At 35.0% G+C, this 15,245-nt stretch overlaps 2 protein-coding genes across 8 annotated transcripts; one reads left to right on the forward strand and one right to left on the reverse strand.

Moving 5' to 3' along the window:
* Positions 1 to 1,265: 1,265 nt before the first annotated feature.
* On the forward strand, positions 1,266 to 2,581 carry LOC118344435 (NAC domain-containing protein JA2-like). Its single transcript, XM_035684959.1, has 2 exons — positions 1,266 to 1,737; positions 2,256 to 2,581. Exons 1-2 carry the CDS (start codon positions 1,530 to 1,532, stop codon positions 2,561 to 2,563), a joined length of 516 nt encoding a protein of 171 aa, XP_035540852.1. The 5' UTR covers positions 1,266 to 1,529; the 3' UTR covers positions 2,564 to 2,581.
* On the reverse strand, positions 1,561 to 11,326 carry LOC109019714 (protein RETICULATA-RELATED 4, chloroplastic-like). Of its 7 annotated transcripts, XR_004798210.1 has the most exons (12): positions 10,435 to 11,326; positions 9,843 to 10,337; positions 8,066 to 8,178; positions 7,906 to 7,959; positions 6,081 to 6,181; positions 5,935 to 5,950; positions 5,249 to 5,340; positions 5,020 to 5,079; positions 4,704 to 4,819; positions 3,600 to 3,684; positions 1,866 to 1,959; positions 1,561 to 1,676 (listed from the first exon to the last, which is right to left on the reverse strand). XR_004798210.1 is itself a non-coding variant. In XM_035684961.1 (4 exons), the coding sequence occupies exons 1-3, from the start codon at positions 10,627 to 10,629 to the stop codon at positions 7,917 to 7,919; spliced, it is 351 nt and encodes a 116-aa protein (XP_035540854.1). In that variant the 5' UTR covers positions 10,630 to 11,323; the 3' UTR covers positions 6,730 to 6,988; positions 7,906 to 7,916. The 7 variants fall into 7 exon arrangements, 2 of the variants coding, with proteins under 2 accessions (XP_035540854.1, XP_035540853.1); XR_004798208.1 differs by lacking the exon at positions 9,843 to 10,337 and having other exon boundaries at positions 5,020 to 5,135; positions 10,435 to 11,323; XR_004798207.1 differs by lacking the exon at positions 9,843 to 10,337 and having other exon boundaries at positions 10,435 to 11,321.
* Positions 11,327 to 15,245: the final 3,919 nt, after the last annotated feature.

The raw sequence follows: 15,245 nt of genomic DNA on the forward strand, positions 1-15,245 counted from the left end.
AAATTTAAAAAGAAATTTAAATGAGTTTAATCAAATATTTTTTTGTTGTTAGTATTAAATGACTTTTGAAAATATAGTTTTTTAATATTAATTTAATTAGAATATAATTATTATTAATATTTAATTGGTAAAACTATAAAATGTGATAAAAATAAAGTAAAAAATTATTAAATTAATAATATTTTATTATTATATAAAGAGTGAATGGATAATTTAATATAGAGATTGAATTTAAATAGAAGAGATAAATATAAAGAAGTATGATATTGGTTGCTCTTGGTGATGTTCAATCTTGCTAATGAGTTGATGGTTATTGCTTTATCAATTCGTGCCATGTCGTATCCACCAATACTTAACAAATCTTGGCCTTTTTGCCTTTCGGTTCGAGCCAATAAAAAAATGTGCAAGTATTGCATCCTACGACTAAATGTCATAATTTGGTCAAAGTCTGATCAAAAGAATATATGCACATATCTTAGGTTCCGAATTAATATTATGCTAATAAAGTATATTTTATTCATTCATTTTTTTTACATAATCTATAATTTATTATGTAAAGTAATACCAATAATTATGTTTGTATATATATATATATATATAAGAATGCAAAAATTTTAAAAATGTTTATCTATTTAATAATTATTGATTCGTGAGATATATAATTTTATTTTAATTTTCTTTTCCAACCAAAATTTAGGAAATTTGGATAGTTAGTTGAGATAAAAATTAAAAATTAAATAAAATATTATATTTTAATATTATTATTATTATATTGAAATTTAAAAAAATGGGAAACGAATTCGGGACCCAAAGTGTGTCCCGAAAATTTTTTTTTTTTGTTTTTGTTTTTTTTTTTTTACTGAATGATTAAAAAAATATTTTTTAATGATGTTGTAATTTTTTTATTTTTTTAAAAAATATTTATGATGATTAAAAAAATACATAAAAAAACAAAAAAAATAAAAAGCTTATTCGGGACACAAAATGGGTCCCGAATTCGGGACCCATAGCAGTACCCTAAAAAAATTGTAATGATTAGATGAAATTAGTTGAGAGGACTTTTGAATCCAAATCATTATATATCTACAGATAAAAGATAATAATAATTTAAGTTAAATTGAATTAATCGTTGTACATTGACATTATCTTGATGATAATTTGAACATATTCTGCACTCTTTACTGTTTTATCTTCTTTTTTCTATATCTAATTTTATTGTAGTTAATAACAGAACAAGGGACCATTTAAAAAATTATATATGGGCACATACTCAAGGTCGTCACTGATCATTATATAATTTTTGAAGTATGGATCAGTTATATTCTTGAGATAAATCCTGGAAGTATCCAAAAAAAAAGGAAAAACAATCCAAACCGAAGGATAAGTCTGAAGACTCAAAAATCGGTAGAAGTGGACCATTGATTCAAATATTTAAAAAGAAGAATTATACACCATTGGCGCTACCACCACTCTATTAAAAATACATTTATTTATAGAGAGAGAAGAGTCTGCTGCAATTACTTCGTGCCATGGAGGTTGAGAACGGCAATTTCAATAGCAACAACAAGACTAAGGAACAAGCTGAATTTTTTAACAAACCTCCCGGGTACAGATTCCTCCCAACAGACGAAGAGCTCATCGTCTTTTACTTGGAGAAGAAAGCATGGAACCAGCCCCTGCCAATTAACAACATAGTGGAAGTTAACCTATATGCACATAATCCAGATTTTCTTGCAGGTAGGTAGTACTGATTTTATTGTACTGATGGTGGAGGTTTGAACATAACTTTGCATGATATAAAGTTTGTTTCTTGCTAATTATTTATAATCTGAATGCGAGAATCATGGTAGATATTGTGCAGATACCTTAATTTTCTTGATGTGCTTGTTTTTCTTGGCACTAACATTCCTGATATCAACCATCTTCTTCTTCTTTCCATGTCGAATGCACTTAGCAAAACTAGAAGAGAATAAATATATGAAATTAAACAAATATTCATGGTACTCAACTTGCTAACTCTGACTCATGTTCAGCTTAAATTTTGTTTAATTCATTGCGTTTGACAGTGCTTCATTTCGTTTGACTGAATCATGTGCAATTAATCAAGTAGAACTAATTATCTTGCTTGTGAGTGCATATTGCATGTGGTGCATACAGTCATGACATTCCATACTTTGAGCTTAAATTAAGACTATTTCATATTAAAGATCAAAAGTTGAACTAGAAAGTAACACTTGAATTTCTTCCATTAAAAGCAAAATACAAGGATTATCAAGAAGATCAATTATACATTTTCACCCCAAGAGATCGAAAGTATCGAAATGGAAGACGGCCAAATCGAGCTGCTGGTGATGGATATTGGAAAGCCACGGGAGCTGACAGGAAAATCAAATCCAAGGGAACCGTAGTTGGGTATAGGAAGGCATTGGTTTTTTATATAGGAAAGGCTCCAAAGGGTAAAAAGACCAACTGGATTATGCACGAATTTAGAGTCGAGGATTCACCCTGTAGCGGAAGAGGCTCAAATGGCATGAGGGTATGTAGTTTTTCATCCTTTTACTAATTAACATATATGTTCGTTTTAAGGCTCTTAATTCTATTCTCAAAAACTGACCATCATCAGCACTAAATCTTGTACCATGCAGTTGGATGACTGGGTCTTATGCAGGATTTATAAAAAACCCGTTAAATCAATCAAAATTCAAATTGAAGATAATGTTCCTGCGATGGTTGGTTCAACTTCTATGCTAGATGATTATGATGGGGGAGATGATGAGCATATAGATAAGATGAATTGTGGAAATCTCGAAGCTGCCGCCATTGCTGATGTTGAAGTACCAATAATAGGTGCCCGGGATAATATGCAGATCACCACGGCCAGTACCTTCCAAAATGGGTTCCAGCAGCCAGAATCTGCTGCTCAATGCAGTAACGCTCATGCTCTTGATACTGGGGCTACTTTCAATGACTACTTCAATTATGCAAGTCCTCTTGATCTTCCTGCCACGATGGTTCCACCAATTGGATGGCCCAACTGGGCTGATAATTCCCCGGATCAGACAGTCTTTGGGTCTAACTATCTAAATGAACCGAGTGAATTCCAAGAGGATCTGTGGATGAGTTTGCCATCTCAATTGGATCCTAGTAGTTATAGCTTTTACCAAGAGTCGTATGTGGATAGTGTCGCAAATAATAATCCTGATGATATTAATGGCAGTGAAGAGTCTAACGACTGATCTTTAACTTGATGAGGGAACTTTAGTATTATTACTGGACTTGACCTTTATATAGGATGATGATCTAGCTAGTTTTGGCAGCTAAATTTATGTATTTAAATGACATTTTCTACCGGATTCATGTAGATGGTTTTTATTAATTCCTAATAAAACTTCGATTGATATTGTCATTTACCCTATGTGTTGCAAAACTCTTGCATTCATGTTAAGCATTGGATGAAAACAGAAAAAAGAAAAACATGTCAGAAACAAAACCAAAGCTTACATGCTCTAAGATTATGATCTTTAACTGATATGATCAGCATTATTCAAACATCATACACCCTAAAATCAATGACAACCAAGCATATTAGAGAGAAATACCTTCTTCCAGACACGGCCTCTCCATCCATATAACATTGCAGACAATACTCCAAGAACAGGACCAGAATACTCTGCCAATATAGCTCTAGCACACATAAAAGCTAATGAATGTTAACTACTGACAAATAGAGACTATGAAGAAAAAAGGACACATTATAAAAATTCCAAGAAAAATATGAGCTATACAGTATTTTAGATCAAGTGATTTAAGAAGAAGCAAATATCAAATTCTCCACAACAAATAGAAATTAGGAACGGGGATCTAGACATAATCCACGGGAAAAAGCAAGGTAGAGAACATATGTTCATAATTTTAAAGTTAAAGTTAAAGGGCCATGGGTCTTTACAATCTAAAATGGTTTGCAAAAGCCACCCAAGTTTATCGAGTTCTTAACAAAAACACTCTGAATAGAGGATAGCAAAATAATAAAAATTATAACATTTTTTTACTGATGGAGGCTGGTTAACAAAAACACCCAAGGGATATATGTTTCTCATTTCAAATGTTATGTGTTCATATACCTGCAAAGGCATCAAAACAGAAATAAGGTATTCTTTTTTAGATATTAGATTGAGTGCATCAACTTTTCTGTTTGTCAGAAATTTCAGCCAAAAAGCATGCTGCTACATATTTAAAGCCAATAATAAATGGAGATTTCACTTTCGTGGAAAAAAAAAAAGAAAGGAAACTAACCCAAAGGAAAAATTAGAGTCCAATTAACTATTATGGCTGGTTGAGTGTGATCATGCCAACGACAAATGACAAGCCATCATGAGAGGTGATATCTCTTAGCATTTCTAAGTAATGTAGGATTCATGCTCTTTTCATGGTTATGACCTCCCTTCTTGTTTAAATATAATTGTATTTCTTGGTTTAGGAGGTTAACTTATGGAAACTCGTGGGTGATTTCAACTTCCATGGAATCACATCACCAGGTAGTGTTTCTATTATGTATATGAATTTTAATTAGAGTTCCATCTTATTAGAGTTTCACCGTATTTAGCTGCAGGAGTTTATGGTGTGTCTAGCGTAATTTCTTATTGTAAATAGTTTTGGATTGGATCAAAGATTTGATACAACTGTGTTAGACATAGAGTACTTACCTCTGATAATAATGCTTAAATCTTCACTTGCAGCTTAAAATGCCATCAGAGCTTAAACCAGTACCTAATGATTTCCTCTGGGTTGCACCCAGATTAATATTTGCAATTCAGGTTCGCTACATATATTTAATCAAATGGTCAATAAGATTTACAAAATCACCCGTACACACTTAATCTAATGGTCAAGGAAACATTATTGTCCAAAATAACATAACAATAAATTTCTGAAAAAAAAAAAGTTTCCTTTTCTTAAGAACAACCCGTGCATGTCAACATTCATGATTCATAACTACAAATTTGGAAACCAAATGCTTACCTTGTCTGCTGAGACAGTTAACAAAAAATCACCTCGAGCAACAAATTTTAGACTGGTAACCTATCAAATACAATGTCTAATTCAGCCAACAGATTTTCATGACAGGACAACTTCAACTACAACAAAAAATAGACAAAGATAAGCAAATAATGATCTAATTGAAGAAGGGAAAAAATGAAATTTCTCTTGAACTTTTCTTTAGCCGTCAACTGTTAGTGGCTGGGCAAACCTGATTTGCATTCTGGGAATGCATTCCAGGCTTCCTCTTTCATGGTGAGAGCATCTGCTGGTGCAAAAGTAGTAAGCCAAGAAGGAACTTTGCTGCAACAAGAATTACAATAGTATGAGAATTTAAAAATTATAACAAGATATTCCAAGAAAAACAAAAAAGGAAGTACAAGAAAGAAAGAAAAAATCCACCAAAAACTTAATGGATGTATCAAATCTTTCAAAGTCATGATAGTAATTATAAAAATTAGAATTAAAGTTATCCTTTGATAGTATTAATACTTGTGCCAGTCACATTCGCAAAAGCATATAAGGATACAGTTCAATAGATTATCTCAGCAATGGAGAAGAAGAGAAAGTGATGTTTTTTTTTTTTCCTCGACAACAAAACAACACATGGTATCATTGGTAACGACCTTTGATAACATCTCAAGAGATTCAAGACACTTTCGCACTAATATGAACTTAAAAAGTGATGTTGGTTCATTTCTCGATTCAATGATTTGTCAACAAATTAAACCCAATACAATAAACCCCTAATTTTAATTGACCAAAACACAACCCTAAATCTAAGCCATCTATTCACAGAAACTTCAACCTCCCTAACTCACAGATTAGACCCAAAGATGAGAGAATAAGAAAGAAGAAGAAGAAAATACAAAAACTGAAGAAAACCTCCATTCGTACCTTAACCAGCAGGTAACTGAGGAAGAAAGTCCACCAAATGCAACAACAATAAAAAGAGTGAGTCATCGAGGGAGGATAAACGAATATTTAAAGGACATCTGAGGGGAGAGAGAAGTTCCACAATAATGAACCCAAGAATGTGTTACCTGTCTGAGCAGCAGAGTAAATGGCACTCAGCATAAGTTTGCGATGGTGTAGCAAAGTATTCAGAATCTACTGTTCAATAACACCAACTAAGACTCGATACCTGTCAACAGAATTACATCCGTGATAAATACTTTGCATTCAACAAAGAGCGTACTCCTTTGCTCTATTTCACAGTAACAGGCAAGAATATTACTTAGACCAAGTTAAGGAAGAATTTACATATTCTTATTAAAAACGAAAAACAAAGGAAACTTTTACATGTCTCACAGAATCAGTCATTCCATTGTATCTCCTAAGAAAGCTTTTGGGGCCTCGTTTGTAATGGCGTCTTTATAGCTCAGCAACATAATCTCTTTGCCCATATATGTTCAGATGAGATGAGGACCACAACATAATTCTTGAATGATATGTTAACATGCCTTCCCCATTCTTTCTCAATGATTCCAGTTTCAAATATGTAATTGGTTGATAAATTTTATACAAAAAATTAAAATAAAAATAAAAACAAAAAGTTTCCCATAGTATGGAAAATGAAGCTGAAAAAGCACATTATAAACATTGTTTTCTATTGAAAAGAAGGTATGATAATATTTTTGATATATTTATATTCAAAGGTCTACCCATCAAAATAAACAGAAAGCAAGAGAGAGAGAGAGAGAGAGAGAGAGAGAGAGAGAGAGAGAAGGTTGAACTTTTTATTTATTTTCCTCGACACTAAGAATGGTTGACACTCTAATCAGGCAGGACATGTTTTTTTCACAGGATAAACTAGAAAGGTTTCATTGTAAGTGCTAGACAGCATAAGCTGCGCTTGTGGATAGTATGGGCACGTTTTCCACTTCAACCGGATAAGACTTATCAACAGCTTTCCTTGCATTGATCAATGCATTCATAACTGCTGTCCCAACTTTAACTAAGCAAAACACATTAAATTCCAGCATTTTGCATTAATGGTGCTCCAACTTGCATAACATTTTCTTAAGAAAAATGATGATAAAAAACCTTTGCAACAAAAGTTAGAGAAAGAGTGATCAATATTAGTCAAATCTGAAAAGGAAGTGCATGCTTTAGTAATCCATATACATTATTTCCCCAGCTATTTTATTGAGATCATGTAGAATCTTATCGAAAATTTCTAGAACTAGAGTTAATCCTTTCTTTTAGTATACCTCAATCCGTCAAGTTTTCAGTCGAGGATTGGGGGCAGCTTTGGGTTATATCTCAGATGGAAAATCATTTCATTTTAGTGACTATAGATAACATAAAGAGCAAAACTACAATGGGGAAACTTGACAAAGCACACTGAAACTATGAAGATAACCACTCCGCGAGTCATAATAAATCAATTATCTTTTTTTTTATCTGTAAAAGTAAGTTTCATTAATATGAATGATTACCCACGTCCAAATTATCTTTTTTGCATAAATGAATTATCTTACCATAACTTGAGGTTAGGTCCAACACTTAGAAATCAAGACAGGAATGGTCAGGCAATCCTTTCATGGGTAATCATTCATTCCTTGAGTTTGGACATGGGTTGCACCTAAACCCAACCAACCTTGTCTAAGTCTAAAGCCTTAACTACATATGCCACTATATGCAAAAATCCTCAACATCTTGATCTCAAGAACAAACCAGGAAAAAAAATATACATTGATTGCAAACTACTAACAAGTGATGAAGCTGTGCCAACTGCAAAAAGCTTTGTCCCATTACGTTACACAAACAAAACCAGCAAATGTAAAACATGCGATTTCATTGTTAACTTCAAACCCAAATTTTGGGATCCATTTAAGCAGGCAAATATGGAAGCCGTTTGCTCACCACCACAGCCCCTAATCTCTGTAGAAAAGAATTTGAGGTTCCGGCAAGAGCAACCTGTGGACAGATTTTGAGGACAATGTAATAAAATGTGTATCTTCAATTCAAATAAGCTTGGCAACATGCAAGTTGCTGCATTAGTCTAGAGGGCAAAAAATATAACCTGGAATGCATTATCAGGGCAGTTATGGAAGAACTTGGCAATTGTTCCAGCACTAGTTGCAAGTGGTGGTCGGAGAGAAACAGTAGGGGCAGGAAAAGAAACGAGCACGGAATCTGCAATTATTGCCATTACCCATGAAAGGTAATGACAGAAAGTACATATTCAAAATAAGACAAGGATTACTGCAAAAGATAATCAGTAGGATGCAATATTCTTCAACATAGTTTTTTTTTTTTTTATAAGAAATATTCCTCTGAATAGTTATACGTAAGTGCTTTTGATTACTTAGATGGTGTAGTAAAAATCATAGCAGTTATTCTTAATTAAACAGTTCAGATTTTATCATCCATGCAGCAAGGTATAAAGGATGCGGGTTTGACCAAAAGAGCCCTCAATTCCCATGGCATGGATGATTTTACCAAACTATTCGTTTCAATTCACTCTTTAATAGTTTAGTTCTTGAAAACGAAACAATCTGAAACAAATGAAACCACTCAACCAATCTAGGTTGTGAAAGGCCAAAAGAAACTTTTATAAGCAAGAAACCTTTATTAAAAAGCGTAAAAGGTGAACACGATTACACAGGATGTATACAAGAGAGAACTCCACTAGAAGGATAAAACAGATACAAGAAAACTATGAAAGTTAAGCCCATTAAAGTCTTTTGAAGCAGTCTAAAGGAGGAGAATGCTGAAAAATAATGGTTTGAGCTCCTCTTCAGTCTTCAAACATTCTATCATTCCTTTATTTGAAAATAAATCATATGAGACAAATTGAAACCATTTTCACACTGATGCAACTTGCGTACTGCCACTTAACCCTCTCAAGAATAAAATAGCCTACAATTCTATGGATAAGACTTGAGCCAAACCAACCTATCTAAAGAAGTCACTCCACACAAGCAATCTCACAAAAGAGTAAAAGATGATCAATGGGCTCACCACTCCCCTTACACATGCAGTACCAATCAATTGAAACGATGGCCAAAAAACTCTTATAAAAGACAATCTAAGCAAATGACGCACCTCAGTAGGGAATCGTATGTTTTATACCAAATGGTGCAACTATATATTAAACTAAACCATTTTTATGGATCTAAGTACATTTATGACAAAAGAGAGGAATCTGAACGAACATATTGCATGAAGATAACATATAATTTCTTGTACACAAAGGAGCATACACCAGGGCACCTCTTCTAGATCATACCCAGTTGCATTTAATGATGTAAGGCCAAACCTACGGTGATATTAAATTACAAGAAGCCACTATGAGATAAATCACAAGCGTCGACAACATAGGCAAAAGACTTGGCGTAAATAACAATTGGGGTAGACGCAAATTAATGGAGCATATATTTGATGGAATGATCCATACCACATCGATCTGCAAAAACAATTTCAAGCTCTTTGAAAAAATTCTCTAGACCTGTTTTCCAACAGAAGAGCATAACTAGGTGTCCAGCAAAAGAACTCTTCCTGGTTTGCCATGATGATAAGATGAGATTATGGTTCACTCATGTTCCCCATTGATTCAACAGGCCAAGTTTTGCCCCAGTCCATATATATATTTTTCAATGTTAATCATCAGCCAACTTGATATTTCCAGAATACCTAAAAATTAAATTCTATGTCCGCACACTGCATTACATATTCTTTCAATGTAATAAAAACCACATGTAAATACTAAATCCTTCCTCATTTAGCTGAAATTTTGAATCAACTTCCGATGAATTAGAAAAAAGTTTGTTCATATATCATCAAATAAAATTAATTACCTAAAACCCTTCCATCATTCTTTTTCCCAAATATCCATGGTTTTAATTTCAGAGCTCGATTCTCGTGGCTACATATACACTGGGCAAGCTGAAGTTATTACAGTCTGAAAAGGTATTTTGGTTGTCATGAAAGGGGTTGGAAACTTGTATAAATTGCTTGGAAGCACGGTTGTTGGTGCACAAATGGTGATAGAACGTGATGAATTTCCAGTGCGTTATAGCATAGAAGATATAGAAGATTGTGTCACATCAGTGAATAAGGTATGGAGATCTTGATGAAAAGGGAACTTATTCCCAAGATGTGCTTAGTGACAAGGGATTTTGTGAGTATTGTGTCTATGGGAAGCATCATAAGCGAAGCTTCAAGGCCGGGAGTCACACGGGTAAAGGCATACTTGACTGCAGTCACTCGGATTTATGGGGCTTGTCTCGCACTAAATCATGCGGAGGTGCATCGTACTTTATATCTTTCATTGATGATTACTCAAGGATCACCTACATTACACACGTAGGTACGAATTTCTCCTATCATGAAAAGCATATATACAAGTTCTCGTAAAATGAATCACAGTTTATATACAAAACTCCGTACCATGGTGAACATTCCGACGCAGTACTCGATTCCGACCACGGCGTGGAATGGGTCGTCGGCTAAAAGGCGCTCCTTGAAGCCGCCGAACTGCATCAACCAGCAAAACAGCCCCGACTTCTCGAGCTCTAAGAACCGGTCGATCACCGATCCCGGGATCCTCCCGGCCTCGACCGCCGCCCTCAGATCATTTGACATGCTCTCCAAGAGTCACCCCGCCTCCGCCAGCACCACCATCGCCTCCTCCCTGTTCTTGTCCCCCGCGTTCCCCGCTCTTCCCCCTCCTTCTCCGCTGCTGTTTCCTCGGTTGTTCCCGTACTTGTTGTTGTTGCTATTTTCGTCGTCTCCATCGCTCCAATTCTCTCAAAGGATAAACTGCACATTACTCAATAGGATGGAAAATCGAACAGGAATGGTATGCTAGCTCGATGTTTGGAGGATGTGGTCTCCTTGATCAACATTAGTTTGACGTTTTCCCAAGCTGCTGTCGTGGTTTTGGAAGCTTTAGGAGCTAAGAAATTTGAACTCGACTGCTTGACTTTTTGCCACTTAATGTTGTTTTTAAGCCATTTGATAGAGGAATGAAGCAAGGGTCTAATATCAGAGTGCTACAGAGTATTGCAGGTGTCATCAAAGATTACTTTGGTGTACTCAATGAAGATTTGTTGCACAAAAACGGGGTGCTTGTATATGAGTTGCTGAAGGAAGTCATTGATTTTGGCTTGTGGTTGACTGATGAGGAAAGTGAGTCACGCTTGTGTGCTAGTACTGCATCAGTATATGATGGATGCCTTGATGCCTTTCAAATAAGGAAGAAGCTTGCCTCAGCTACAAGAGAAGGATTGAAGCTTAATCGCACCTTGAGGACAAGGTGCTTGAAGGGGTAGGGTTTGTCACATATTTGTGACTGTGACAATAGGGACCAAATTCATAATGGGTTTGTATTGGATAATAGGAGTTTAGTTGTTGGGCTCAGCCTATGGCCCAAAGCCATCATCTCTTTTATTTGTAGGATTTCTGTTGAAGTAGGGCCTTGGCCCATTTACTTGCTGTCTGTTTGGCCTTTTGGCCTTTTGTTTGGGGAGTTGGCCGTGTATTTTGGCCTTAGTTATAATTTTTGCTTTATTTGCTGCGTTTTGGCTTATTGGTTAGAAAATGAGTATATTTAGTAGAATGATGAAATTGTATGGACATCCATAATCATTAATGAAAATATTTTCTTGTTCTCTTTTCTCTCTTTCTTTTGAAGGCTGTGTCAACCTCGAATTTGACCTATTTTCTTACATTTTCTCTCATATTTTCTAGTCATCCTAACACTACCAATCAGATATGTTACACTGTCTCTTTCTCATCTCTCATGGGCTGCGTGGTGGAGATTCCTATTATTTGGTTATATAGACGAGATAAAAGTTAAAATTTAAATAAAATATAGGGGAGATCAATATAAAAGGAAACAAATTTTGGTATGAAAAATTGCCAAATTAGGTTTTGAAAAATGCTAAAGTCAAGCATACTTGGGGGAGGCCTCGTGCACAGTGTCCAGCATGTATTACTGAAACAAAGCGTTTCATAGATCAATCCTCAAATGCATTCCTCACCAACACAAACTCATGAAACGATGCATTTCAATGAAAAAAATCCTAGCCTTTTGTACCTCCAGCTTCCTTCCATCAATGCGAAGAACCTCCATGTCCCTACGCCGATTATAGAACCGTAATCCCTCTTAACAACAAAAAAAGCTTTGTCAAAGGATCTTACCTGGTTCGACGTCGAGGAGTGGGTAGCAGCCAACAGACCTACACCTATTTGAGAGAGACGAAAGAGGGGGAGAGATTTGAGAGAAATCACATATGTTCTAGGTAGCAGCCGAAGGTCTTTAGTTTTAGTTTTAGTTTTAGTTTTTTATTTAATATAAAGGATGACGTGGAAAAATGCCACATCAGCGGTGTGCACATACAAGCACAAATCTGCTTGTAGCAGTACTGGAAAAGGAATCAGATATGTCAACTTTTGAACACGAAGGCAGTGGTAGATAGCAGTGGTTCTAATCCAGTATATTGATACAGTTATTGTATCGGGATGATGGGTTTAAGAACAATGGGCCCAAGATGGTGAGTTCAAAAATGCAAGTAGAAAGACCCATGACAATGCACAAATTATAATGTAGCATTGGTCATCACACTGAAATGACACTCAGACTAGCAGTGGTACCAAGAGGAAGAACCAAATAATGCTGGAAAAGGCGGGCTAGAATTCAAGGTACACAATATGTCTGTTTCAGTGTTGGGAAAAAATGTAATCTGGATGAGGACAATGGTGACAGTGTAAACCAAGGAACTTTGAAAACAGAAAGAAGGTATGAAGAAGATAATGGGTGTAATTTGGATAAGCCAGTGGCCGAGGCTGCTAGTCAGCTCCTCCAATTATCATGAAACACTTAAGCTGGAACTCTCGAGGGATTAAGAACTCCTGGACGATTCATGATCTCTGTCTTTTAGTCAGAGAAAAGAAACCCAACTTAATGTTTTTCATGGACACAAAACTAAGAAACACAAGATTTGAGTCTATTAAAAGAAGATTGGGATTTGACTCTTGTTTTGTAGTTGATTCTATGGGAAGAAAAATGGGTCTGGCTTTGCTATGGAATAATGGCTTTGCTGTGGAGATTGTGAATTATTCCCAACATCATATTCATGCTCAAATTACTGATTAGGAAGATAGAGTCTAGTGGTTTCTCACTGGTTTTTATGGGCATCCTGAAACAAATAGAAGAAGTGAAACATGGGTCTTGTTGTCCTTACTAAAACCTAGTTTTGATAAGGCTTGGTGTGTTATTGAAGATTGTAATGAGATATTATCTCAAATGGAAAAGCAAGGAGGAAGACAAAGGCCTGAAAAACAAATAGAGGAGTTTAGACAAGTTATCGAGTATAATAACTTGAATGACTCAGGATGGAAATGTGACAAATTCACTTGGAGTAATAAGTCTAAAGACTCTAACTTTACCAAAGAGAGGTTAGATTGAGCAATGGTCAATACTTAGTGGACTAATCTGTTCAATGAGTACCGAGTCGAAATCTTGGCAGCAAGAAGATCATATCACAAACATATTCTACTAACAACGAATTGGAAGAATCTTCAACGCAATAAAAGGAGGAGGATCTTCAGACTGCCAACAAAGAGCAACTTAATAATAAGAATACGTACGTTTTGGTTTGCTTGTTCTTAGTAATTCAATTTTCTAACATTCTTTAGGTTTAAAATCCCTCTAAATTTTTAGAAATAAATCCACATGGTCAGAGGTGCATGGAGAGAGAGAGAGAGAGAGAGAGAGAGAGAGAGAGAGAGAGAGAGAGAATGGAACCTATATATGATTTACTTTAGTGCATATAGAGTGGTGCAGGGCCTGCATTAGGATGGGCTTTACAATTACACTATGATAGCTGTTATATGCACGTAAGCTCCAATTAGAAATGGAATATATGGGAGATTGCTTACATGCTTGGATTTAGAGACACTTCTTTCTTGAATAGAAAGTGCAATCAAGTCTAATATTGGTTCTAATTAGGTTGAACTAGACTTTATAATAATTCAAATAAACTCTATTTATAACCTTGACTAGTCTTTTAGATTATAAGTTTAGATGTAACTTAGGTTTTCCTTAAATCATTATAAATCATATCAACAGAGACTTTGTAACGCCCTAATTAGAAAATTAGTTTTTATAATCATTTTAATAATAACTAGTTTTAACATTGTCCTTTCTTTATAGAATATCTAAGTGCATTATCTAGTTTTGAATACTTTGAATCATATCATTTTCATGTGATCTTCTAATGATATACTTGTTGAACGTATAGGTCACTTAATTTTTTCCTCTCTCTTTAGTCTTTTCTATTCAGGTAATTTCTTAATTTGGTGTCGCAGGCATTCAAGTGATCTACTAAGTAATTTTTTTCATTAACGATATACAAGTATTCATTACTCAAAGGGAGTATAGTAGACAGTTTCTAAAGAGCTCCAAATCTAGGTGCACGTTCGAGTATTAATGTGATCTCAGATGATTTGTAAATAGTAATAAAAAAATAACGATAAAATATTGAATAATAGTGAAAAATAATGATAAAATATTAAATAATAATGAATAGTTGTAGAGTGATCTCCATGAAGAAACTTATGGGCCTAGCTCATCTTCTAAAACTGATTCTATAATAAATGATTGTTCATTGTTTATAAACATGCTCAAGACTTTGTCCACAGATAATGTAGGATTATTCCTCAACATACTCCCTCAGATGTAGGCCAGTATTTTTTTCTGTTCCTTGTCACAGGATAAGTGGTATGGGCCCTCATTCTTCATGTGGTAGGCTCTGATACCATGAAGAAATTCATGGGCCTAACATCTTATAAAACCGGTTCTACAAGAGATGATTGTTTATTTCTTATAAACATGTCCACAAGCAATGTGAGATTATTTCTCAACACCCTCATTCATGTGCAGGCCAGTATTTTTTTTGTCCTTGTCATGGAGTAAGTAGTGTGAGCCCCTATTCGTCCTATGGCAGGCTCTAATAAAATGAAAAATTTCATGGGTCTAACTCATCTTATAAAACTGGTTCTAGAAAAGATGATTGCTCATTCTTTATAAATATGCCCAATACCTTATCCACAGACAATGTGATATTATTCTTCAACACCCTCCCTCACGTGCAGGCTAGTATTTTTTTTTTGTCCTTGCCACAGGGTAAATAGTGTGGGCCCTCATTCGTCCTGTGGTAGACTCTGATATCATTATGAAATTCATTGGCCTAACT

The sequence above is a fragment of the Juglans regia genome, chromosome 14 (assembly GCF_001411555.2).
Source record: "Juglans regia cultivar Chandler chromosome 14, Walnut 2.0, whole genome shotgun sequence".
NCBI classification, from domain to species: Eukaryota; Viridiplantae; Streptophyta; class Magnoliopsida; order Fagales; family Juglandaceae; genus Juglans; species Juglans regia.